At 46.5% G+C, this 26,419-nt stretch overlaps 1 protein-coding gene across 1 annotated transcript in view; it reads left to right on the top strand.

Annotated features, from left to right (window-relative positions):
- TSPOAP1 (TSPO associated protein 1) overlaps positions 1-26,419 on the top strand; it is a gene marked incomplete at both ends in the record, with an annotated part of 65,412 nt that overhangs the window by 15,403 nt on the left and 23,590 nt on the right. Inside the window, 15 exons of the mRNA XM_080630239.1 lie at positions 51-179; positions 1,904-2,080; positions 5,271-5,540; positions 9,055-9,162; positions 10,015-10,098; positions 11,502-11,591; positions 13,207-13,329; positions 13,587-13,691; positions 14,051-14,101; positions 19,069-19,252; positions 19,569-19,789; positions 21,545-21,654; positions 23,221-23,330; positions 24,792-25,607; positions 26,134-26,285. Of these exons, the coding sequence (XP_080486365.1) occupies positions 51-179; positions 1,904-2,080; positions 5,271-5,540; positions 9,055-9,162; positions 10,015-10,098; positions 11,502-11,591; positions 13,207-13,329; positions 13,587-13,691; positions 14,051-14,101; positions 19,069-19,252; positions 19,569-19,789; positions 21,545-21,654; positions 23,221-23,330; positions 24,792-25,607; positions 26,134-26,285 (2,730 nt within the window). The remainder of the gene's footprint in view (positions 1-50; positions 180-1,903; positions 2,081-5,270; positions 5,541-9,054; positions 9,163-10,014; positions 10,099-11,501; positions 11,592-13,206; positions 13,330-13,586; positions 13,692-14,050; positions 14,102-19,068; positions 19,253-19,568; positions 19,790-21,544; positions 21,655-23,220; positions 23,331-24,791; positions 25,608-26,133; positions 26,286-26,419) is intronic.

Raw genomic sequence — 26,419 nt, 5'->3', positions numbered from 1 at the left:
TTCCCCTTGCAGCTGGGGCTTCACCTCAAACCTCTCCTTCTGCTATCTAGCGCAGGAGCTGCTTCCCCCAGACGGAGGAGAAGGTGAAGCACCTGAAGAGGAAGAACGCGGAGCTGGCGGTGATCGCCAAGCGCCTGGAGGAGAGAGCCCGCAAACTGCAGGAGGCAAACCTCAAAGTGGTGAGTGCACGGAAGCTTGCTGGGAAGCTGACCTAGGAAAGCACCTTATCACCGGGACTTGCCACTGTTGAGCTAGAAAGGCCTTGTCTGTTCCCTTCTCTTAAACCTACAGCAAACATGCTTTGCACATTAGCACTGCAAGAATCGCAAACCCCAGCCATCGACAGATGCTTCTGGTCGTGCTTGAGGAGCAATTTCCTCCTCCTTGGTTTCTGGCTGTAAAAGTGCTGACCTCCCCCTAAGGTGTTAGTTTAAGGTAATCAGCTCAGCTTTCCGTAGGCAAGTTGTGAAAATAATTCATCTGACTTCACCAAAATGAAACAGGCAGTGTTTTTATAAGGAGTGCGGTAAAGCAAAACAGGAAGGGGTGAGAGACTCTGCTCTGCCCCATCCATACCTCCCCTTTATTGCTGTGCAAGCTGCATTGGTTTTGCTCTCTTCAACCCAAGAGCAGCTTGTTGGAAACCCTGTGGTATCTGACACCATGCAGGAGTGGTGGGAGATGGCTGCAGCATGTGGGATCTTGGGTACAAGAACTTGCATGGGCTCACTAAAGGTGAATTGTAGCAGAGTAAGGTGTAGTAAGCTGGAAAGAGTGACTGTGGTGGGGAATTCAAGCCCCTTAAGGTAGAAAGGAGGAAGTGAAAGCTTTGCTGAAGACAAGGTAGGGGGTTTTCCTGGCACTGCCTGCCTGCTGTGTCCCCAGGCACCATGCTGCCCATCTATCATGGGGTTTTGGTACTTGCAGGGCAGCAGTTGCTGCCAGATGGATTTGTCAGATACTATGTTAAGAGAAATCATCTGATATGCATCCAACAGCTATGCAGACCCCCAGCAATCATACAAATACTGATTTATTTTTTCCCTGAGTGAAGCTTTGGGGTGGTCATGGTTTAAGACCTGTGTGAGCCCTGGGGGCACCAACTGGCTGGGCTCCTGTGCTGGCCCAGGTCTCCCAAGAGCAGAAAGCGCTTGGACGGCTGAGGCTTGTGGAGGGTGGGTTAGAGGCAGGATGAGGCAGCTGCATGCCCAGAGAGACTGTGGCTAGGCAGCCCCAAAGCCTGTGCCCAGCCCGCTGCCTGTCCCTGTCTGTCCTGCTGCCCCCTGAAGCCCACTAACATCCTTGCTGTTGCCTCCCTCGCAGGGAGCATGTGACTCTGAACTCCTGCTGAACACCTCCCAGTCCTCCCCAGGCTCTGCTGGCCCTTGCTGGACTCTCTTGCCTCTGCTTTTGCCTGTCTCTTCCACCCATCCATGCTGAAGCCCTCTTTCCCGCTGTCTAGAAAACCACAGAAGCTCCTTTTTCCTTCCTGGTTTGACCACTTCCATCCTTGCTCCCATGCTCATCTTTCCTTGCATCCTCCCCTCCTCCTTTCTGCTGCCTCCTCCTGTCTTTCCTCCTTCATCTCATTTTTGTCTCCTCACCCCACCCACTGTTGCCCTGCCTGTAGCCCCCCCATTCTGACTATACCCATTGGCCTCATCTGCTGAGTACGTTTTCCTTCCCACCTCTTCTCTGACCCACTTCTCTACCCAGCCCTTCCTCTTTCCTCCCACTTTTCCACAGGTCTCCTCTGCTCCTCTCTCTGCTTTTCTGTCCTTTGAGGCTAGCCTGAGTTTCTTGACAGTTTCTTCTCCCTGCCTCATGGCTGTTGAGGTGATGGCGTGGTGGTTAATGAACATCAACGCATGTGGCTTTCTTCCTTCTGCTCTCTCCGGTGCAGGTAACTGCTCCAGTGCCTCTGAAGGGCTCCAGCCTAGAGCTGTGCAAAAAAGCATTTGCCCGCCAGCGTGCCAAGGACCTGACGGAGCAGGCCAGTGCTCTCCTGGCAAAAGACAAGCAGATTGACGCTCTGCAGCAGGAGTGCCGGGAGCTGCAGGCTAAACTCTTTGCAGGGAAGGTGAGGCACTTTCTGGGGCATCACTCAGTAGCTGGGGACAAGCAGTGCAACAACAGTGATAGGAACCAGGCTCCAGGGAGTGGTGTGAGGGCAATTAGTCCCAAGTGCAGACTGAAACCAGAGTTATGTGAGTTGGATGGGGGACACTGGGTGAGTGTGCGGCAAAGACAGTGCCCACACCCCTCCAGAACAGAGTGCTGGGGGACACCCCAGTTGTCCCTCTGAGAATTCATGGGTCTGAGCTGCCATTTTCAGCAGTGATTAAAACTCTTCCCCTGGAAAACCCCAAGAAGCCACAGATGCAGGATGACTTTTCACAGTGCAGAGCTTCAAGCAAGATACAAAACCAGGACCTCCCTTTAAAGTGTGTCTTTGGAAAGTAACCCAGCACATTCTCAAGCACCAGTCTAAATCCTATGTCTTGAGATGCAGCTTTCTGAGAGCTCACAGCCGTCATGAGGCTGGTGATAACTTGGTGCATCCTTGTATGACTGTGACCAAGGTGCAAATCATTATACAGGGGTGGGTGCCTGCACCCGAGCTGGTGACCCACATTCCCCTCAGCACCAGCACAAGACTAGCTGATATAAATGGTGAAATAAAAGGGATAATTAAGCTCATCCCAAGACAGATATCTGAAACTGGTCAGACATGCCACTCCCTCAAAGCACTTCTCTGCAATGACTCTGAAAGGAGCCTCTACAGACATCTGAAGCTAGGTGAAACAATTCCCACTCAAGGTGACTAAAGTAACCTGTTCTGGGTATATTAGGCACATCTTTTGCTCAGGAGCTGGAAGTTTTCAGTTGAGGTCAGTTAAACTCTCAGAAGCAGCTCAGTAACACTGGAGCTGACACTGGTTGCCCTCTGTTTTGCTAATGCAGATGTGGTCAAATGCAACCCTACATTCCTGCACCCAGGTGAGCTGAATGCTTATATTTCTACCTCCCCATCTTACATGATATTTAGGTGGCAAATACTTCCTCACAGAAAGCAACTTTATTTTTGCCCCTGAGCTCCCCATATGTTCATTTTAACTGTGGGTTTAAAAGTAGATTCTCAGTCTTTCCCTAACCTCGATCTAGTCAGGACAAGAACGACTGGGTGTTGTTTGCTGTTTGTACAGAGCTGACACTGATCATTTCTGGCATTAAATCACAGGAGAAAGTTATCCAGGTCTGACCATGCTCTATGGTGTCAGCAAGAAGAAATTTCCTTCCTGTTCCTTTGATTTCTCACTGCAGACCGCCCCCCCCCCCCCCCAAGGGGGAGCTTTCCAAAAGTGCTTTCCAAAGCACTCTGATTTTCATAGCAGAGCTTGCTGGGCAGTCTGAATCTGCCATGGACTGATGACAAATTGTAGAGGAATGTGACAAAAGCAGGTGAGCAAGATTCATTACCAGTCAAGGAAATACACCTGGGGGCAATCCTCAGGGTTGAGGAATTCAGCAACTACTTTCCTGGGGCCTGGGTGACCATCCTGGCTCACAAGGTGAGATAGTCTGCTTGTGTAGCTGCCAAGGCAGAAACTAGGAGCATGACTGGGGAATTTGCAGAGAAGAGAGCAGGAGAGCAGATTGTTCTGTCTGATCTGGTTTTTTCCCAGTTCTCTCAAGCAACTGCTCATTAAATTTTAATTTCCAGCTAGTTAAAATTCAGAATTCCCCTAATCTGTCTGCAGCATGCAATAGGCATTACGCCACTGAAGGGGGTTATATGCAGAGATATTATGTGCACACTCAGAGCTTGTAACCAAATCAATTTGAATCTAGGGTATTTAAATCAGCACAGATTTCTCAGTAGCTATGAAATGAATCTACTCCTTTCCAGTGGCAGGTCAGACACTCTGCATTAGCCTTGTTTTGCAAAGTCAGGGCTCTTAGGATAGGGTAAAATGATTTCCTGAGATCATAGTCTCATGATGGGCTTCCAACTAAACCCCAGCTCCCCTAAAACCAGGCTGCAATTTTTTGCAGTGTGGATTCTTGGAAGCGAGGGATTGCAGGGAACAGCAAGGCAGCTGCAGGGGATGTGCATAATAGAAACTGTGAGTGGAGGACTGAGCCTTTTTTCTACTCTCTTGTTCCCCCAGGCTTCTGAGGCTGTCTGTTGGGAATAGCTGCCTTTTTTAGTGGGGGAAGGGAGATTTTATACAGAGCCACAGCCAATTTTGTTTTAAAGAACTACTACACTGATAGTCTGAATGCAGGTTTGGCACAGAGGAGGCCCAGATGCTCACTTCTTAAATCTGTAGTCAGTTCCCATTAATGCTGCCTCAGTTTCCCCCTTGTAGCATGAGAGTAACCATGGTTTTCTACACAAATTGTATTTATAAAGCACACATTATTTTTAGGGTGAATAATAAGTGAACAGGGAAGCAGATTAAATTTGTCCTGGATACCAATTATGCATTGAATTCACTGGCTTAGGAGCTTTCCAGGGGAATGAGCAATGCCTCCTCCAGCAGCATATTTGTAAAGACAGGTTTTCACAATCAGCTTTTGTACATCTGTATGGACATGCAGGTACGTGTTTTTTCAGCTTCCTGCAATCTGAAAACCTTTGAAGAATTAAACAATTCTTCAAATTAAAAGCTGGTGACATATTCTTACTGGTTTTGTGGGAATAAGATTGCACTGGTTTCCTTCAAAAGCTGCTGGTTTGGGGTCCAGAGTGGAGGGGAGTGACCCCTTGTGCTAGGCACCCATCCCCACAGGCTGTCTCTGAAGAGGTTAGGAATCAGGAATGTTTGAAAAGCAAACGTTATCCTGAGTGACAACTGAACAAATCCCAGATGTTCTTCATTCTTTCCAGCATTCAATTAGGGCTGCAGAGAATGCCAGCGCCCACAGCAAGGCGGTAAAACAGTTCAGGTTCTGGCTTGGCTGCGAAATGAACTTACATTATCCCGGCACGCTCTCTGCTGGCAAGCCCCAAGAAAGCACACATTTAGAAAAGCCTTTTTGCCTTGTGCTGCTATAGCTACAGAAGCACCACAGATTGGAGGAATAATGTGCTTTTGAGGCTTTGAAGACCCAAGAAACAGAAATCTTTGTGTACCACGTTACCTGGTTTTCACCAGTGTCTCCTCAGAAAGGCTTTTGGGGTATGCATGTGAAATCACCACCCTGACCCGTTCCACCTCCTAGAGCTTGTCAGCAGCACGATTTCATGTTTGCATTTCCCGCAGGACGACCCTCACTGCCTGAATGTCATTGAGTTTGACCGGCTGCTGCGGGAGTCCCAGAGGGAGGTGTTGCGGCTGCAGAGACAGATTGCGCTGAAGAACTTCAAGGAGTGTCTGCGCTCTTCTCAAGCCAGTTCAGGTGGTGTTTTGCCAAGTGCTGCCACATGCTTGGGACTGCCTGTACCAATGCTAAATACCTGCAGCAAAGGTTCACCTCTACCCAAGGAGGCCCACCTGGGAGACCTACCGCTAAAAGGAGGAGCACCCAGGGAGGTGAGACAAGTGGGTCAGCTATCTAAGTTTTGCTATTTAATTACTTAATTACTGTTATTACCTAGAGTATGTGAGCACTGTGGTTTCCACCACTGTGAATTAGATTAGATATTTGGAAGCTCTTCCCTGTGAGGGTGCTGAGGCGCTGGCACAGGGTGCCCAGAGAAGCTGTGGCTGCCCCATCCCTGGCAGTGTTCAAGGCCAGGTTGAACACAGGGGCTTGGAGCAAGCTGCTCTAGTGGAAGCTGTCCCTGCCTGTGCAGGAGGTTGGAATTGGATGAGCTTTAAGGTCCCTTCCAACACAAACCAATCTGTGATTCTATGAACAGATGCTGTGCTGGTTTCAAAACTTCTAGGGCCAGGTCTCATACTTCGAGTGGGACATAGATGCCACTGGCAGCCCACTCGTACAGTGATGCCGAGCCATGCCAGGGCTCAGCCCTCCTCACCGTCCCTACCTTTGGGCTTTGTGCTGTGTTTTCCAGGGAAACAGGGCAACACCTCTGTTTATCCGCATTGGCTGAACACACGCGTCCTGGATGTTTGCAGAGGTTTGGACGTTGTCCCCCAGTGGGCACCCATGGCCATGGTGCTAGGGATTCCCCCTGCTCTGTGTGCCCCATCCCGCGGCAGGCACGGCTCCAGCGCCGTCCTCCGCTTGTCCCGGCGGGATGGCACCAACCGAGACGAATCCCCTAGGCGGGCCAGGCCTCTCGCCAGGCCGCGCTGCGGAGCAGGGCCGCGGGGCTCCCGGCCCCAGTCCCGGCGTCTGGGCCCAACCGCCCCTCTGCGGTGCAATGGTACCGCCCGGCAAATCCGGCCGTCAGCGGGCACCGCCTTCCCGCCGCGGGCCGGGTAGTCGGCAGGTGAGAGCGGGCGCTCCTCGCCCGGACGGGTCGGGATGGGACAGGAGGAGGGACAGAGATGGCGGCGGCCTCCGCTGCGGCCGGGCCAGGGCAGGCGGGCGGGCTGAGGTACTCCTGAGAGCGCCTTTGTCGCGGCGGGGCGGGGCTGCTCTCTGCCTGACGGGAGAGGCCCACCGGGGCCTCCGCTGCCGGCGGGATCGGGCAGCGGGGCTGATCCTCAGCTCTTGGGGGGGTCCTCCATGAGGAGAGGGTCGGGGCGGGCCGCGGGGCTCTGCCCTCCTCGGGGGCCGAGGTCTGGGCCGGTACCGGTGGGCCCCTCGGAAAGGGCACTCCGCCACTGAGGTGCGGGGTCGGCGGAGGCCTTTGGCTCTGTGGCGGCCCGGGCTGCCCGGCGGGCGGTGCGTGAGGCCCGGCCTCGGTGCACTCAGTTCCCCCCAGCTCCGGCAGTTCTTGGATTCCTGAGCCGGGGCGGCGGCGGGGTGGGGCGTCCACTGGCTCCCGGTACGTTTGCCTGCTGTCGGTTCACCCGATTGCTTTACGAAGCTCTCGGTACTGACAGTGTCCCGAAGCAGTTTCCCGGCTGTTGCCTGTATGAGAACCCACCAGCTGTGCTCATTCATTGCTCTTACAGAAGGCTCATTAAATATTCATTCCTTGTTTGGCATTCCCAAGACACTCCCAGTTTACAGGCCCTCTCAGCCGGTTTTTTTTTAAGTTGTTGTTTCTGTTTCTTTACAGCCTCTCCCATTTTTCAGTGTTTATCATCTTTGTTTCCTCCCGATGTCCATTTTATCTGTACTTTTTTGTGCTGGGGAAGCAGTGCTGCTCACAGTATCCCGGGTGCAGTGTCACTGATTTATATGGTGGCATAATGAAGTTTTCTCTCCCTTTCCCAATAGATCTCTGTGCCTTTTTGTGTAAGCACTGAGTTCTATTAAAACATCATTTGTCTTATGGCCTTCTGTAATCTCTGTGTCATGAGGCCCTCCTCATCATTTGGCTCTTTGCACCATCAGTACATACAGAGCATGGTTCCTGCTGCCTTTTCGCTAGTCCTTTCATTTTTACTAGGTATTTACCTGAGAGAAAACCTCTCCCGTCCCTCCTGTGGTGGCTCAGTGTCTGCAGAAGCCTTTTGAAGCACTGTAGCTGCATGTGTTCAGCACACTCAGGCAGATTCTACTGACTGGGTCTCCCTCACCCAGTTGTTTGCTAATATTTACACATTTGTGAGTGTGGGTTCTGTTTCCCCAGTATACTTTTGTTTGGTTTTTTTTTTTAAGTATCTGCCTAATCTTTGTTGTGATTTCTATCAGCTCGCCCGGAACACATGTCAGATGTGTTTCCACTGATCTCCACTGGAATACTCTTCATATTTGCCACCTTCCATTTGCTTCATATTAAGGCAGTATCAGAGAGGTGACACACTGCATGCCTTGAGTCACATGCTGCTGAAGTGAGGGATTCAGTTCATGCTAAAGGGGGGTTTTGAACCCTTGGGTGAATGTTAGCTAATCTCGGTGATTTGTTACTGTTTATATTGTTGGTCTCCACAGTTCTTATAGATAGTTCAGTCTGAGAGAGATACTCAGCTCTGTTCTTCATAGTCTGAGATTTGTAACCTGGTGGCCCCTGACCCTCCAAATTGATAGAATCAAGGAATCCTAGAATGGTTAAAGTTGAAAGGGACCTTAAAGCTCATCCAGTTCCAGCCCTCTGCCATGGGCAGGGACACCTTCCACTAGAGCAGCTTGCTCCAAGCCCCATCCAACCTGGCCTTGAGCACTGCCAGGGATGGGGCAGCCACAGCTTCTCTGGGCACCCTGTGCCAGTGTTCCAAATTCCTGTTCCAAATTCCTCCATGATGAAGAGGGATGCACAGACTTCTGATTTTTTTGACCTTCCTTTGCTCTGCACTGGTCTTCCTTGAACAGCCCTTCCATACTTTGATTTTCAACTGACTCTGCAGGGTCTGTTGTGCAAGAACCTGCATTATGGTGTTTCTCATGGATGCTTTTTATTTGTCTGGTTCAAGAGAGTCTGTCATTGTCAGAAGATTTTCTGGCTGATAAATAGCAATAAGACTAAGCTGGGCAGAGAGCTCAACTGAGGTTAAAGGCTGAAGTGGATTCACCAAATCCTGCTGCTTGCTCGCTGTGGAAGTTGGCTTTGGCGATCCTAAAGGTCACCTTTCCCTAAAATCTATTTATCAAAATGACTTTAAATTCAAGGTCGAAAACTTTATCACAGCCCTTTTGACAATGTTAAGTCAAATACCAGTCAAGAGTGAAAATTCAGAGAACTGAATCCATCTTTTTTATTGTTTTGGAGAGGGCCGTGAGAGGTGTTAGGTGAGGCACAAGTGGAAACTTGGATCTGAGAGCTTTTCAGAGCCCACTGTAGCATGTGGGTGATTTAACCAAGCTGGGTTGATCTCTCCTGGGCTCCTGAAAACTCCCAGTGCAGATCTGTGGTGGCTGAGATATCCCTAGCGTGGTGTTCCCCTTTCTCCATGTCCAGTGCAGAGGTTTTCATGCAGAGCGTTGTGCTCTCACATGGTACTGTCAGGAGAGCCTCTTCTCCCTCTCTGTGCATGATGTGCTCTACAGTCCTGGCTGTCCCCAAGCTCTCTGCATCTTGCTTTCCAGGTGGAACCAGGTGTGCAGCCACTGGGACCTGCTTCTGAAGGACATGAAAATTTCCCTCCCAGAAATGCAATAACAGACCAAGAGAGCAGCCAACAGATACAGCAGCTGGTGAGTGGTGAGCCTGGGTTTGGGTGAAGGAGTGCTCTACTTTCCCTTGGGGTTTTCACCCATGCAATCCAGGCAGAGAGCTTGGGGAGTGAAGTCTTTCTGGGTACAGGAGCGCTGCAAAAGTGGGGAAGCCTGGGGAGTCAGTGACAAAGCACAGGCCATCTGCATGGAGAGAGTTGCTAGGTGGCATCTCCAGGTACCGGGCTGGCAGGGGAGTATGTCACACTAAAATGAGAGGGAAACATGCCGGTAGATTTTGTGCTGTGTTTGGTTTAGCCATACTTGAACTGGGAACAGGTATGGCTGACCTGGGACAGATGTTATGTGGGGAATATGTCCCGTGTGAATTATTCCAGCAAACTAGAAGAGTTCACAAGCAGCTTTTATCTATCTGAGGAACCAAGAGTGGTAGCAAGAAACCGCAGTTAAAGGTGCATAACCAGAGGGATGTCTGCTCTCTGTTAAATGTCAGTTGGATTAGAGTAGGAGCTAAGATAGCACAGCTGGCGTTTCAAGCTGGATATTTTGCACAGCTCTGTCTTCTTGTCCCCCGCATCCTATTCTCCACACTGTTCCATACAACATAGGAGCAGTCTGTGAAAATGAGAAATGCAGAACTGTTTCCAGAAGACGAAAGGCTCGGGAGAGGAGGGGAAACGCTGCTTCACTGGGAGAGTTTTTGGGTTTTTAAAAGATCTCCCTGGGTTTCTATATTGTTTCTGCTTGCCACAAAGATTTTCTGAAGAAAATAAAACTGGTTAATGCGGCACTGGGGCTGAGAAGCTGGGCTTGAATTTCTCACACACTTCAAGAATGTGGACTTGTTGATCTACTTATGCCTGTTTCATGCAGGAATTTGAACTCAAGAAAAAGCGCAAAAAATGTGAAAACCTTGAGCATGAAGTGAGGAAAAAGCATAAAAGATGCAAAGAACTGGTAAGTGTTCTTACTGATTGCTGCTGTGAGAGTGATGGCAGAAGAGGAGCCAGGTTGTTGTGTGCCTCTCTTGTGTTGTCTTCAGTTTATCTTAATAAGGAGCCACCAGCCTTTCTCTTAATTTGAAGTGTCACAAACTCGAGGCTCTGGCCCTTGAGGCTGGAATTGTTTAGTCTGTCACCTAGCTGTGGCTTGAATATAGCTGCAGAAATGACTGGATGGAGCTCCACGGCCTTTGCGAGCTCAAGGAGACACTTGACATTTTCACAAGCACTCCAGACAAGTAATGAAAGATTTCTGCATCTTGAGATGGTAATTACACAAACCAACAGTCTTTTGCTCATGCATCTTATTTGTTGGATGAAATCTCACCTCTGTTTAATGTCATGGAGGTTTTGTAGGTCATATCACAGCATCTGAATTTCTCCCTTCTTTTCTACTTTGCTGAGCAGCACTGGTTGGCATGAGTAATTGTGATAATGTATAGTTTAAGCCAAGCATACTTACCTTCTGAATAGATATTTTATGTCTTGCTCAAGTCTCAGTTCAGGTCAGTTCTAATGCACAGCTCAGATCATGTGCAGTTCATTGTACATAGCTTGGTGTCATTGTCTGGGTTAGAGTGGAGCATTTAAGGAACACTAGCTTTTCAAGGTCAGGAAGGGACCAGTTCAGTGGGATGTAGGCTGTGCACACAGGGAATTAACTCTTGGGACAGCCAGACAATATTTGATGATCTGTAAAACATCGGAATGGGGAAATGTATGTGTGAATATGTGGAGTCATGTGATCATGCAACTATTGAATTCCTTTAATGCTGTACAAAGTTGCTGCAGATGGACTGGACCTGACAAAATCAGTCAATGTCTCTCCATATGTCCATGGCTCTTCTGCCTGCTCAGAGACAACATTCTCTAAGGCAAGAGGGATAGCTAGCTCTTATTGCTGAACTCCAGACTGGATCCTGGTGTCACAGCCAGGCATTTAAAACTCTGGAGTTTGCAGTTTAGAACTCTCTTTCGCATCATTCTTCCAAATAATATTTCTTCCTTAACTGAAATCTATCAGGAAGACTCTGATCTTGAAACAACAGAGAAAACTGATCAGTTGTTGTAGGTGGAGATGTAAATAGTGTGGCACTGTAGCTGTGCAGGAGACAAGGAAAGGTCTTTCTCTATCTGGGCTTTGATGCTACATAAAAAGAAAAGAAACTTGAAAGATGGTCTGCCACAGGGCTGGTGTCTGCTTGAGAAGTGCTGCATGGTTTTCGCTTCTACCCCTCAAGCAGCATCCCATCAGCATCTTGTACCATCAGTCAACAGGAACAGTGGAGCTGCCCTACTGAGTTTTGGGGGAGTTAACCTGAGGTCTGTGGTGTGGTAATGCCTGCTCTTTCTGGACAGGAGATCCAGCTGCAGGAGGCACAGACTGAAAATGCACGACTGGCTGAAGAGAACTTGCAGCTGAATGAGAAGGCTGGATGGGCAGGACAGGTAACAATCAGTGTCCCTGTCTGTCAGATGAAGCATTGACTTCTGTAAAATTGTGCTGAGGAGAACTTGCTGGTAGTTTAGGTTTTCAAGTTGCCAGCTGAGTAGTGGTTGTATGCCTACCTCTGTCCTGCGCAACTGCGCTACTGGATCATAACTGCAAGCAGAGCAGCTACTGACCTGTTTTTATTAGAGTTTCCCAAGGCTTGAGTGAGATGCTTTCTCCTTACTTAAGTTCATGCTTGGGTTTACCTGTCATAACTAGTTCATTAGTTCATAACCAAAGATGGAAGGTGGTTGGTAGGGAGCAGGATGCACTGGTCACAGCAGAAACCGTCACTGCAGGTGGTGCAAACATATAGAATCATAGAATGGTTTAGGTTGAAAGGGACCTTCAAAGCTCATCTAGTCCAACCCCCCTGCAATGAGCAGGAACATCTTCAACTAGATCAGGTTGCCCAGAACCACATCCAGCCTGGCCTTGAATGTCCCCAGGGATGGTGCATCCATCACCTCTCTGGGCAACCTGTGCCAGTGTTTTACCACCCTCGTTGTAAAGAATTTCTTCCTCACATCCAGTCTTGATCTCCCCTCTTCTAGTTTGAAATCATCACCCCTTGTCCTTTCACAACAGGCTCTGCTAAAAATCTCTCCTCATCTTTCTCATAGGCCCTTTTTAAGAACTGAAGATTCTTATGGTGTGTTTGAAAATCCTCAGTCACCTCTGACATTGTTTGTCATGCTGGAATAGGGGTTTTGGTGGCTGATGATGTTGCAGGGGAGCCTCCCCTCCCGCCCCCGCAATTCAGATGGAAACTGCAGAAGCTTCAGGCCTTAGGACAAAGGCAGGATATTTGCAGTGTTCAGTTGGCAGAGCAGATTTCGGGGGAGGGTGGTTGCACCTCGGAGGATTGTGTTCTAGGAACATGTTGCATGTTAGAATGATGGAAGAGTTGGTACTCTATGGATTTCTGTGCCCAGCTCCTTCTCTGTACAATTGTAATCCACAAGAGCGAGAAAGCCACTTATCTGTCCCGTGTGTCAGTGTTGCCACCATGCATAAGGTTTCCCACATATTTAATAACTGTTTGTTCTCAGTAGAAATGTTTGTCTTCTCTTGATAATCTTCATTGCTAATAGTCATCAAGCCAGTGTGCACTTTAGAACCAAAATAAGTTGCTGGAATTTCCTGCATTAAGTGGAAAAGTTCAACATGATTTCAGTGGGCTGCTGAGCTTCCTGTACTGTTCTCTACATTTAACCCGACAATCTAGGATTAAAAAAGCTTTTAGGCCTTTGTGCTTTGGTCATATCACTTCAGTCTGTAGCCTGTTCATATCCCAGTTCCTTCTTCCTTGCAAATGAGGAGGGGAGATGAGTTTAGTGCAAATCAAGTGTTGGTCACACTGAGGACTGATACAACTGCTTGTGTGTTTGTTCTGAGTGAAAGCCAAGGGGAGAGGAGGTTCATGGTTTTGGTATCACTACAACTAGAAATCAGGTCTGCAAAGCAACCTACTAAGATACAGAAATAAATTGTCCTTCATTATTTATACCAGGAATACCTATGTCTGACAACATGGGGATACTGTGCTAACTGAAAATCCTTTCTCTTCAGGTTGAAGCTGAGAATGCTGACCTGAAATTGAAGGTGGTTTTGGTTACTAAGGAACGGGATTCAGTAATTCAGACAAATCAAGGACTGCAAAGCAAGCTGGAGAATCTAGAGCAGGTGCTGAAGGTCAGTAGGACCCACATGGCTGGAAGAACTGTTTGGACACTTCAGCAATTTGGGTGGGAGGAGAAATAAAGTGGCCATCACTGATTTAAGAGTTTTCTTTGACTGTTGCTCTGGTTTGTGGTTAGAGTTTCTTACTTTCTCCTCTGCTTGATGATGACATGAAGTACAGACCATGCTTTGAGTTCATGGCTGGTGATAGGACACAGGGCAGTGTTTCAGTATTATCACCCTTCAGCTGTTTGTGACTTGTTCTGCAGCACATGAGAAATGTGGCTGAGCGAAGACAGCAGTTGGAAGTCGAGCACAAGGAAGCACTGCTAGTCCTGCAGGAGAAGCAAGAGGAAGTCAGGCAGTTGCAGCAGGTATGCAGTACTTGAGGGAGTGGAGGTTTTACTCTCTGAATCCTTGGAAAGTGATGGGAGTCCTGCACCCTGTTTCTTTGGAAGTACAACATATGGAGGAGTTATATGTGAGTTTACAGGATAAAGTAAACCAGGGAAGAGTGTCTGTGTCTAGGTGAACTCTGATATTTGAGCAAAATGAAGGGTTTCTCTCTTCAGTGGCAGTTCTGGTCTCTTGCTGCTGTTTATCCAAAGACCAAGGATACTTTCAGTCTGTACACTGTTCTAAATCTATAATGGTCTATCAAGGTGGTGATGATAGTAGAAGTGAACTTAGGTAGTCTGCTGCCCTATTTACTCCCTTTCTTATTTCTTCTTAGGCGCAGGCAGAGGCAAAAAGAGAACATGAAGGAGCAGTACAGCTTCTAGAGGTAAGACAGAAGAAAATGAGATGGATTAATGGCTGCAGATTTGGTATCTTTTGTTCTTAATGTCAGTTCTTAATCTGAGCCTGAGCAGAATGCCTTGCTGTACAACCCCTAGCCAGTGAAATCCCATGCTGAAGAGGCCATGGCCCTGTCTGTACTGGGAACTTACAGTCAGAGATGGCAGGCTGCATTGCCTGTATTTACTGCTGTGCTGTGGCTGTATGGAGCCCAGGAGAGTTGAGCAAGTCGGTAAGTGTCCTTGATGGAGGAGATTGCTCTATGGCTGCAAATAGCATCTCCTTTGAAGGGAGCCTAACTGTAGAGCCCAATACTGCTCGGCTCCTACTGAATGGGATTGAAATTGTTGCACGCTGTGTGAATTTCATGGAGAAGTGACATAATGTGTTGTCCCACTGCTATATCCTTTCTGGGACATCTGCTTTTGTCTGCAGAGACAGGATCAGAGCTGATGTGGGTGCTGCTGTTACATCAGTTATGTTTAGCTGGCTTAGCAGCCTTTAAGAGGAAGGAGGTTTGATGCTTGCCAAATGTTTTCTGAACTAATTAATTGAAAGATTGGAGAAGCTACTTAAGTTTAAAGTAGACATCTACCTGTGCAAAGGAAGAAAGGGACAGTCATTTTGTTCTGTGTTTAAGAGGCTGGTAGTGTTCTGCAAGGGCCCCATCAGTTAAATATTCTTGAGTTCATGTTAGTGGTACAGAGATGCTTTATAAGTCAATGAGACCAAGCGGACCAAAGAAAGAGACATTAAAAGCTAGTTTAATGTGAAGAAACATTTATTTAGGCAACTTAACTATAATCACAGTCATTCCAGAACATCAGTGTTGGGCAAAATTGGGGGGGTTGGCTCAACTCTGCTGTTTGTGGTCTCACCAGGAGCAGGGTGCATGACTTAGCAGGCTGTTACCTGCTTGAAATCATGTCAAAGCCAGTTTTTTAGCTATGGCTTGATTCTCAGCACTGCTTGATCTCAGGCCTGGGGAAAGGTCTGGACACCAGGTTTCCGTTCTGTTGATTCTGTGGGTGCTTGAAATGTGCTGGGAAAAGAGGGCTTGAAATTTATCACTGCCACTTAAAAGATGTTGTGCTTTGGCTCAAAGCATACCATGATTTGGAGGCCCTCAAAAAGTGCATGGCTTTCTTATTCGTGTATTTGGTATGTGGAATTTGGCTTTTGTTTAGCAAGTAGATGCTTCTGGGAATGAGGTGGGAACCTCAGTATGGAACAAGGCGCACACTGTAAGCTGGAGAGAAAACAATTCTATTCAAGCTGAGGATTGGGTTATCTTTGAGTTACAAAACTCAATATTTTGCATTATTACTGAGTTTTGGCTAGTGTAACTGCTGATATGGGTTTATATCTCTGTTTGCTTTTCTTATTGCTACCAGAGTACTTTGGATTGCATGCAGGTACTGCTATAATCCTGTCAAACAGGACATTTTTCTCCTCTGTCCTAACTTTGACAGTTGCTTAATGTTCTTGTTTTAACAATACTCTGGAAAAGATTGCAAGAGTGTCATCACCAAGAAAGAAATGTAATTAAAGGATCTCCTCCTGAGTTTGATGGAGCAGCTGCTTTTCTCTTTAGATGCTTTGCTTTCTTGACCAATTAGAATTAGGAGCTTTATTTTGTTGACACTTCCAGATTTTTAGACTTCTCCAACTGTGCCCCTTTTCCACGTGTTACATACATTTAAAGGTCTTTTCGGCAGTACTTACAGCTCAAGAGTGAAGTGTTTCCTTCAAAACCCAAAAGCAATGGCAATACTGCAAATGTAAGTGTTGTGGAGAAAAAGAGAGGTCTTGCTGGCTTCGAATGGAATTGGTTGGAAGATGGGAAGCAGAGATTGGGAATAATAGTTTTCACAGAAGAGGTAGTAACTGATGAAGTTATAGTGTGGGAGCTGTGCTTTCTGGCCTGGTCCCAAATGATTTGGAAAGCTTATATGGAAGTGCTGGTGCTCACAGCTGATAGAAAACTGCTTCTGCAGTCACCTTTAGATCTGACTGCAAAGAGCCATGGGAAGATTAAATGTCAGGTAACACTGTGCACATGGAGGAGAGGCATCCATGATTGAACACACACAGTCTCTGAACTACCTGTTGGGGCAGGAAATGCAGTGCTTCAGGTAGGGTGATGTTTTAAAATGTCAACCTTATTCACAAGTTTGGTCAAAAAAAGCAAGTACAGTGTTGGGAACATTTAGGAAAAGAATTTGGAACAGCTTGAGGACATTATTAGGGTATAACCACATCCTGAAGAAGTAGCACCCACATCTATGTGGAGTTATGGATGTTCCTCTAATCCTTTTGATGTTAGCCCTGCTTTGAGCAGGAATTTGCACTGCAGTCCCGTAGAGGTCCCTCCTAGCAACATCATGATTCTCTGGTCTCAAAAACATATAGCAGAAGATTTGGAGAAAGGTAACAATGGACATCTGGCTGGGGGCCATCACATGTAGGGAAGTGTAATAGGGCAGCCAAGGAGAGTGTCTAGGAAGACAGGGCTGAGCTAGTGGTGGTTGGATCTAGCTTGGTGTGGAGAATCAGCGCAAGCTCCTGAGTTGGTGATTGAACTGATCTCACCAAACTCTGCTCCCTGCTCTTGCAAGCCTCTTCTGGTTATCATGCTACTCAGTCTGAGCTGGTGTGAGGCTCCTCTTTCTCCCCCTTTTGGGTTGGGCATAGACACAGAAGTCTCCTGTCTCTTCTGTGTCTGGGGCTTGATTCCTCCTGATTCTCTGAAGCTCCTGGCAATGTCCCTAGGCTCCTCCTCCTGATCCTCCTGCCTCCTACCCCATCCTGGAAACTTGCTGCTTGCTCAGTTGTGTGTGAACCTCTGCAAGTAGTCCACTAGAAGTACATGTTTTGTGTGATGTGACAGTAATACTTAAGGGATGCCTGTACATTGTTTTGAGTAACACAAGATCTAAAAGACACCTGACTAATGGGGTATCTCAGAATTAAATTGTGAGTTATCCAGCCTATCGGCTTGGCCACTGATATAAATGGATTAAAACTGTGATTAATGCATTTAGAGAACCCAGGTACTATTATGATGCTATTAAATGCAATATCCAGATGCATCTGCTGGCTCAGGTCTCCAGACAAGATGGGAAAACCTCTCCAGTCCTGCAGTCTTTCTCTGCCAGTCTCTTGTCATAGGCTGCGTCCCAAGGTGGAATCTGGCAACAGATGTTGGTCTAGAGAAAGCCCTGCTTTGATGCAGTGCAACTATTCTGTCTGTTCATGGTTTCTTTTCTCTATTAAGATGAAATGCATAGGGCAGAAGCATTTATGTGAAAGATCTTAACTAAGTAAATTCAAACACTCATGGTTGCAGAGAAATCCTGTACAATGCGACTCAGTAAACAAGGAGTTGACTAAGTGGAGAATGCAGAGACTTTTGGAAGCTGCTCAAGGCATCTGATACTTTCTTTCAGTTTCGAGACAGTTACTTGCCAGACTTCAGAGACTTCACTGGGCTTCCTTTAGAGACTGAGAGCATCTAGCTAGTTGTGAAGAAAACAAGCGATAAACTGCCATGTTTCAAACAGATACGTCACAATAAAATAAAGATGCACCCTCGTAGGTCAGTTGGAAGTGGGTTAGAAAGGCTTTGTTGTACTCTAGACTAGGGAGAAAGAGTTTTCCAGGTCATATGTGTTATTTTTAGAGCTGCCTCAAACCCGGACTTTGTCCTGCACAATCTAACATGGCATGTTTTACTTTTTGAGTTGGAAGGAGAAAAAGACACTTGAAACACATTTTGCAGAATGGAAAATTTTGAAGAGCACAATGCGTTGTGTGTTTTGATGCTTCTTACCTATGCAGTGATGAGATGAGTGACTGAGAAGCCTGCTGTGATCTCAGCCCAAAGAGAAAGAGGGGAACAGATGTCATTTCCTGCGAGGCAGAGCATGCACCTCAGCCAGCTGCACTAATGCTGAATGAAATATTGTCTCAGTTGAAGAATGACTGATGAGTTGATACATTCCCAACCAGCACTAATGCTTTTTGTTTACTTGTTAGCTGAGGTGCATGAGCAGGGTCTGTGCAGGATATCTGTCTAGGAAGACAGGGTAAGCTGTTGCCTGGTGGGACAGTGAGAAGAGGGAAAGGAGCAGTTGCATTCTCTGGGAATTGATATGCCTGCATTTGTGGAGTATGTGGAGATGTGTATGGAGAGGCAGGACTCAGCAATATTTTGCAAGGAGGAGATCTAGAGATGGTAGAAAGAGAACACTAGAAAATACAAATGGTTCTCTAGTAGGAACGTGTCCTTCCCTCTCTGTAGTATTTCCCAAGGCTCCCCTGCATCTCGTCTTGCTGAGGTGTATCTTTCCTGGAGCACATCATCCCTGTAGGACCTGGTGGCAAAGTGTGTGGGCTGCCTGCAGCAAAGAAATGTTCTGCAACATGGGCCAGGTGCTGATGCTCTCTGCTCTTCCTGGTGCCTGGAGCGCCAGGATCTGGAGAGACAGTCAGGCATCCTGCCCAGAACGGTGGGGAGGCCAGGGGAAGGTTTTGGGAGCTTGCTGAAGCCTCTGGAGTGACGAATGAGATAGAGCATTGGGAAAGCAATTCCTTTTAGAGGCATGATTTTGACACTGCAGTAAATGTACAAAGCCTTTTCAATCTTCTTTTAAAGGCTTATTGATCTTTTACTTCTGTCATCTGGTCCTGTGCAGGACTTTGATAGGATATTGAAGTTCAAAGCCAGCATTTCAAGTCTGCAGTCAGTCTTCTCATGGATGAGGAGTCTCAGGTTTTCAAAGACGCTATAGGTGCGAAGCTGCCATTTCCTGATGACCAGTCCTGGGCAGGGCTCACCTCCGGCTTCTTGGAATCTGAGATCTGCTGAAAAGATGCAGTAAAGACAAATGCTGTTTGGAGCCTCACTCATATGATATGTGTTTGTGACTCATCTTGTGTTTCTCCTGTCAGGCCCGGGTAAAGGATCTAGAAGAGCAGTGTCGCAGCCAGACAGAGCAGTTCAGCCTCCTGTCTCAGGAGCTCAAACAGTTCCGGCTTCAAACAGGAAAAATCGACCTGCTCACCTCAACCTTGGTGACTTCTGAGCTTCCTCTTGCTCTGTGCAGCTCTACCCCACAGCCCCACTTCGAGAAGGGTAATTGCTGGAGATGCTGGAAATGAGTTATTTTTTTGTTAGCTGGAAATGTGTACAGGAAATAATGCAAATGTTTAATTCACTTTTGGGATCTCTGTCTCTCTCTTATAAATAGCTTTGGTTTCTTTTAAAGTCATAAAGAGAAGTTGGCATTCTCTCACCAAAGAATCCAAGGTGTCCTGTGTGTTGCACTTTCAAATAAGTCACATTTTTAGACGCTTCAGCTGCCCTAAAGGGTGTTTGCTTGTGGTGATGCTCACTGCTGATCTTGTATTCTGCCTGTGGCTAAAAGTATGGATGGATGGTTTTATTGCAGAATCAACTCTTCCTGGAGTGCTCACTCACCAGAGCACAAAGAAGGTTCACAATGAAGAGACTGATGAGTTGCAGTCAGCGCATCAGGTGCCTGATACCACTGTTGGCTCCACAGTTGCTGCTGCCAGTTCTCAGAAGCAAGCCAGGAAAGTGGAATCTCAGTCAAACTCTTCAAAATCAGAATCCATGCAGAACAGCCCAAAATCCTGCCCAACTCCAGAGGTCAGTATGGGAGCTCCCTCCATGGCCTGTGCTTTCTAACCACAAAGGAATAGCTGAGAGCACCAGTAATATTGTATTCATTCCCTCCTGGCTGCCTGAAGAGAACAGGGGAAGAATAAGAGAAAAGCTGTAGGAAAAAATATAAAAGACCTTGGAAGTCCATGTCTGTAATGCTCATTTGAATGTATTGCTGTGCTCCAGGGAGGAAACAACTGACTAGACAGAGCTGGGAGCTTAGAGAGGGAGTGGGGAGGGGAGGTCGATTGATGGGTGGTACAGAAAAGCTCTTGCTAAGCTTCCTTGTGACCATCTCTGCTGCCATTAAAACACGCAAAGGCTATAGACTGTCAGTTTTAGCATGCTGAGGAGCTGTGTCCAGACTATTTTTGGCCTTGAGCTGTGGGTGAGGGGCTCAGACTTCTTTGCTGGCGCTTTTATGTTTTACTGGTAAAAGCAATCATGAAAAGATGCTGAGTTTGTGCAAGCAGAGAGATGAAATTAATAGGCTTTACTTGTGTCACCAACATCTCCTACATTGTTGTTGCTCCCCAGGAGTTCTTACGGAGTACTGTAGGGTTCACTTATTCAGACTTTCATACCCTCTGCTGTATGTCACTTGATGTGACAGTTTAGGGTAAAGCAGTGCTGTGAATGGGGCTGGGTGTGATAGCATGGGAGGCACCTTTTGTACTTTGATGTTTTCTGAGTGCTCTTTTCCCCCCAAATCAGGGTAAGGGAGATAATTGGAAGAGTAATAGTGAGAAAACTCATGGGATGAGACAAAAGACAGTTTAAAAGCCACTCATATGATCAAAGCAAAACAAGAAATTCCTTCATCACTTCCCATAGGCAGGCAGGTGTTCAGCTACCTCCATGAGAGCAGGGCTCCATCACGCGTAATGGTGACTTAGGAAGACAAATGCCACCACTTTGAATGTTCCCTTTTTCTTCTTCTTCCCCCAGCTTTATATGCTGAGCATGATCCATATGGTCTGGAATATCCCTTGAGTCAGTCAGGATCAGCTGTCCTGGCTGTGTCCTTTCCAACTCCTTGTGCCCACCCAGCCTCCTCGCTGGTGAGACGGTGAGAGGAGTTGAAAGTCCTTGACTGAGTGTAAACATGGCTTAGCAACAAGTAAACATTTGTAATCAACATTATTGTCATCCTAAATCCAAAGCATAGCACTGTACCAGTTACTAGGAAGAAAATTAACTCTATGCCAGCTAAACCCAACATATCAGGCTACTAAAAGTTTCTAGTGTTTTAAAAGTACATAAACATTATATTGAAGTATGTTCAGCTGCTGGAGAGGAGCTGCCTCAACAAAAGTGCTTAGAGACTGAGTACACTGAATTAGGAGTATGTAGGATAAAAGGGATTTCCTGAGTCTCTAGTCCAATATGCTACTCCAGTGGGGCTGTCACCGACACTAGGTCAGGGTGGCTGTGGCTTAGCCTGGCAGAAGCTCTGAGTTCCGTGCCACAGTGGGAACCTGTCCCTAGGCTGCATCACCCCTGGGCAAGGAATTTTTCCTAACGTCTGACTGGAAGGCCTGAAGCTGTAAATTGGAGCTGATGTTTCTTATTACTGCTTCTTCACCTTAAAAGTCATTCTTCCAAGACAGCCCATAGCCCAGTGGCCAGATTGGCACTGGACCTGAGCTCAGAGGACTTGTTCACTGATGTTCAAATCCTGTGAGTGTTCCTTTACTCTGATTTGGGCCGTATCATCCCCTTCATCTTTAATGTTTGTAGGTGGACACTGCGAGTGAAATGGAAGAACTGGATGTTGACAGCATCTCTCTAATGCCAGAGCCAGGCAGCCAAGGCCCTGCAAAGCTCCAAGTGTTCTTAGCTCGATACAGGTAATAGGTCATTTCTTGTGCTCTATGAAGTTAGACAGGTTATCTCATAGTTGCCTAATTCACTTTTCTCTAGGATTCACCACTGTGAGGGGTGGGTTAGACCATGTATCTTATTTCTCCATGGGATCTTTTGTGACAGGTTGTTTCCTGCACAAGCAAATCCAATGTGCTTAGCTTAAGAAAACCACAGGAAGCTCATAAGCTGTTCAGTGAAGAGTACTGTATGTAACACTGATTTTTTTTTTTTTAATATGATATTGGATGGGAAAATTGAGTTTGAATGGACACATTGCTTGAAATGTCTGGTTTCTCCAGAATAGTCCAAGAAATTTTCTCCAACAAATCTTATTCCAACAATTAGGGAAATTTCAGCCCAGAATTCCTGAAGTTTTTGGCCAAAATCTTTCTGCCTCTAACTTTAAAAAGGACAAATAAATGCACAGAATAAACCCAGATTTTCTGGTAACTTGCTGTCCACTGAGCCAACATTGCCAAACCCAAATCGCTACTTAGAGTTCAGAGTATTGACATACCCTTCAGCTGTGGGTTAGAGGAAGAGAACTGGGAGGATTCTGTGCTTGTGAGGAGCAGATCAAATGTGATCTGTGCTTCATGTCTGAGTCTTGGACCCATAAGGTCTCGCTCAGCTCATAAAGAGGATAACATTGCTTTGGCATGTTGAATTCCCTTTTAAAGACTAAAGAGCAGGAATTGCAGTAGATGCTTGCAAAGCTTTGTCCAGTGAGATGCCCAGTTTTTCCTGAGGCATTTTCCTGTGATAGACCCTCTGATTGGCTCAAGTGTCACTGAGGAGGCAGGTTAGAAGTACCCAGAGTCCAAATCCTATCACCAGCATATTTATCATGTTCATGCTAATGCAGGGTTTGGACTGCTGTTTAAATGTGGAGTTACAGCACTGAGAGTTTCATAGCTTGGATCCTAAGGGCTGGATAATGATGAAATCATGAAGGAAAAGGCTGTGTTGTTCTTGTGCTTGTTGTTCTTGCACGCATCAGCTCATTCTTAGGGTTTTAAACATGGGAATGTTGAGATGCTGTGCTTGTCCGTGACAGTTGTATGACAGGTGAAGTGTAACCTGACAAGTTTTGGACACTTTAAGTAATTTTTTTTGGTCAAAACTGTTAAATGCATGAAATGTAGAGAGCTGTCTACATCAAATAGTTATGGGTGCAGGTGAATTTAAGAATGCTTATTTGGAAATGCAGCCCTACAGTTTATCTACTTGGTACCCTCAGAAACACAGCAGGCACTCAGGTAATTCAGGTTTTTTCTTATGTATTTTCTTGAGTCATGCTGATCTGTTCCTTCAGACATCACATGCCTGATGTTTTCTGTTCTGCTACTCAGAAAATTATCCCTAGCTGCTTTTTGAACATATTAGATATAAAACCATAAACTAGAGTTTTGACTGTTGTCTGTGCAATTTGCTGCTTGCAAAAAGTGAAGGCAGTCCCAGTGAATCGAAGCTGATCTAACATCACAGCTTGAATGTGTTGCTGTGAAAGTTCCTGTACAAAGTAAGTCTTCATATTGTAAATATTTCAGCTACAATCCTTTTGATGGACCTAATGAAAATCCAGAAGCAGAGCTTCCGCTGACTGCTGGAGAATATATTTACATCTATGGAGAAATGGATGAAGATGGCTTCTTTGAAGGTGTGTTTTAGTAGACTGAAATGTGACCAAACTGCTGTGGAGATGACCTCTTTTTAAAAAAACCCAAACAAACCAAACAAGAGAAAGATAGTCAATCTTGAAGCTTCAAGATAAAGATTTTCTGTCCAAAGTTTGTTTGTTAGAGGGAAGAGCAGATTCTGTGGAAGAGGGTTTATTTATGTCATGATTAAATGAAGTCTAAAACATGAAATCCTGGTCTAATGATTTCAGTGGGAATTTTGCCACTGCTTTCAGCAGACCTCCAGGTTTCATCCCCATATGGTCCTTCCCTAGCTACGGAGAGGAACACGTTCAGCCCTGGGCACTTTCTGCAGATGGTGTGTTTCCCTCTTTCCGGTGACTGCATAGTGAGCCAGAGACTGTAGACAGCTGATGGGCTCCATTACCTCTTGCTCTTTTGGCAGAGTCAGGGTCTAAGATAAGCAGTCCAAACTACACTTGTTATCCTACTCAGTGCCACACAGTGTGCTTCTTCTCTTTTGGCACCTTTGAAAACATGATCCTGGTTGACGAATAGGCAGATGGAATTGAAACCTAGCATTGTAGACTGTGAATTTGTAATGGATTTTCTGTGTGGAGCTGGGTTACTTAATGGAATGAAAGCTCCTAAATTACTGCTTTGCAAGGGCTGAGGCAAATGCATGCCATGTTGCACTGCTTGCTCTTTGATGTTCTGGCTCTTTGTTTCTTTCTTTCTATTTCCAAGCTTCTCATGTATTTGTTTATTTGTTGTTTAAAGAATAAAAAGGTTATTCTTTACTAATATTTTCTGCTTTCCTGCTTTCAATTGATTTGCTGTAGGGATAGTTTGAAAGGGGAAAACAAGTACAACCCCTACGCATTTGCTTGTTTGACTGTCATTTATGGTTCTTGCACGTACCAAGAGTGCTGTGGCGTCGGTCATCCCCATAGGTCCTTTTGGGACATCTTTGTTACAGAAGCTAGTATAACAAAGGAGGGAGCTAAAAAGAAGGCCAGAGCTGAATACAGAGCTGGAAAGGAGGACTTTCTTGAGGAAGTTTTACAAACCCCAAATCTGTGTGATGGTTTTACATCTTCTCCCAGTCAATCTGCATAATTTGGGAAGGCTAGAAAAAGACACTTGAGTTAGTGAAATAGCTGTGATGAGGAACAGTAGGATAACGAAAAGGAAAACCTTTTAAGCTAATTACACAAACCAGCTTTCTAGTTAGTTGGCTCTGGAATGTGTGGAGCAGGGAGTCTTCTCACTGTGGTTATTAGGACCTAACTAGCGAAACATTAGGAAATCCAGGAAGCTTTCCCAGGAATAACCTCCCAGAGATTTGTTGGGGTTTTTTTCTCATTCCTGGCTGCAGTGCAGTTATGACTTAGCATAGGTGTTGTCACATTTTCTTCATAGATGGGTTGGAAAGCTGAACAGGAGGTGCAGTGGTAACAGGTTTCCTGTTTCTCATTTAGGAGAGCTGATGGATGGCCGGCGAGGGCTGGTCCCCTCCAATTTTGTTGAGCGAGTCTCAGATGATGACCTCGTGACGTTTCTGCCTTCGGAGCTGAATGATCTCACCCATAGTTCATACCGGGAGAAAAGTTTTGTCAGTGCAAGCACCAGCAGTGGAGATAAGAGTGATTTCTCTGTTGAAGAGAGTAGCATCAGCCCGTTGACCAGTAGAGCAGAAGGAGACCAGGAGGAACCTGTTAGTCATACAGCAGTGCCTTACCCAAGAAAATTGACTTTGATCAAGCAGCTTGCCAGAAGCATAGTTGTAGGCTGGGAACCACCACTTTTGCCAGCTGGCTGCCCAGAGGTACAAAGCTACAACATCTATGTGGATGAAGAGCTACGTCAAAATGTGAAGAGTGGCTTTCAGACCAAAGCAGTGATTGAAAAGCTGGATTTAAAGACAAAGGCTTACCGTGTATCTGTGCAGACTGTGACAGAGCAAGGCAGTTCTGATAAACTGCGATGCACTTTCTTTGTGGGGCAAGATTTTTGTGTGGCACCAACTATGCTGAAAGTAAGAAGCGTCACTGCCACATCAGCAGAGCTCACGTGGCTTCCCTGCAACAGCAATTACAACCATGTGGTCTATCTCAATGGGGAGGAATGCGACATAACAAAACCTGGGGTCTATTGGTACACCTTCCGCAGCCTGCAGCCCAGCACTCAGTATGTTGCCAAGTTGGAGGCCCGGCCCTTGAAAGCACCTTGGGAAGAGGTCCCACAGGGGCAGGAGCAGAACTCAGCTGTGATACACTTCACTACCCCACTAGCAGGTATCAGAGCAGCCATGCCCATTGCCATTGTGCATGGAGTGCTTGGAGCAGTGAGCTCTGTCATTATTTTGCTGTGAAGCCTTGGGATGAAGGGAAGCAAGACTTAGTAGTCCCAGAGCCTGACATGCTGTACTGTTTTGTCTTAATGTTTTTCTTCCTTTATTTTAACAATTTTCTCTCTTTTGTTTTCATTTGCTCTGAAAAGACATTCTCTTTGCCAATCTTAGCAGCATGTCTCTTTAGGCATGGAAGATATGGTTTGCAATGACCTTGCTCTAAGGGTTGCTGCATCTTGGCCTCAGCTACTTTTGCAAAGTTCTGTTTTCTATGCATTAAAGCTTTCATAGAACAAGAGCACCTTGTTTTCTCTGGTTCTATCATTTCCCAAGACTAGCCTGGTTATTCTGGTATGGTTCTGCAGGGGCAAGTCTGGTGTGGGACTTTTCTCTTTGATTCTAACCAGGGTTTAGTTTAGCTTTTTTCTAAAGTGAATTAAATGAGGTAAAATCTGTTTGGTCTCTTGCAGGCACACCTGATGCTCCTTTGGATGTCCAGGTAGAAGCTGGTCCCTCGCCAGGTATCCTTGTTATCAGCTGGTTACCTGTCACCATTGATGCTGAAGGATCTTCCAATGGAGTTCGAGTCACGGGTTATGCTGTGTATGCGGATGGACAGAAGGTATTGTGCTGGTGCAGTGCAAGGCTGACCTTTGTGCAGGTGGGGGGCTGTGTGCTGGTGCAGGAGTAGAGGGCAGTTGCAGAACCTCGGGACCTGGAAAGCGTGATCCAGTAAGCATGCCATGAGGAGGCAGT

The sequence above is a fragment of the Psittacula echo genome, assembly GCF_963264785.1.
Source record: "Psittacula echo genome assembly, chromosome: 15".
Lineage (NCBI taxonomy): Eukaryota > Metazoa > Chordata > Aves > Psittaciformes > Psittacidae > Psittacula > Psittacula echo.
This window is presented reverse-complemented; position numbering and strand designations above follow the sequence as displayed.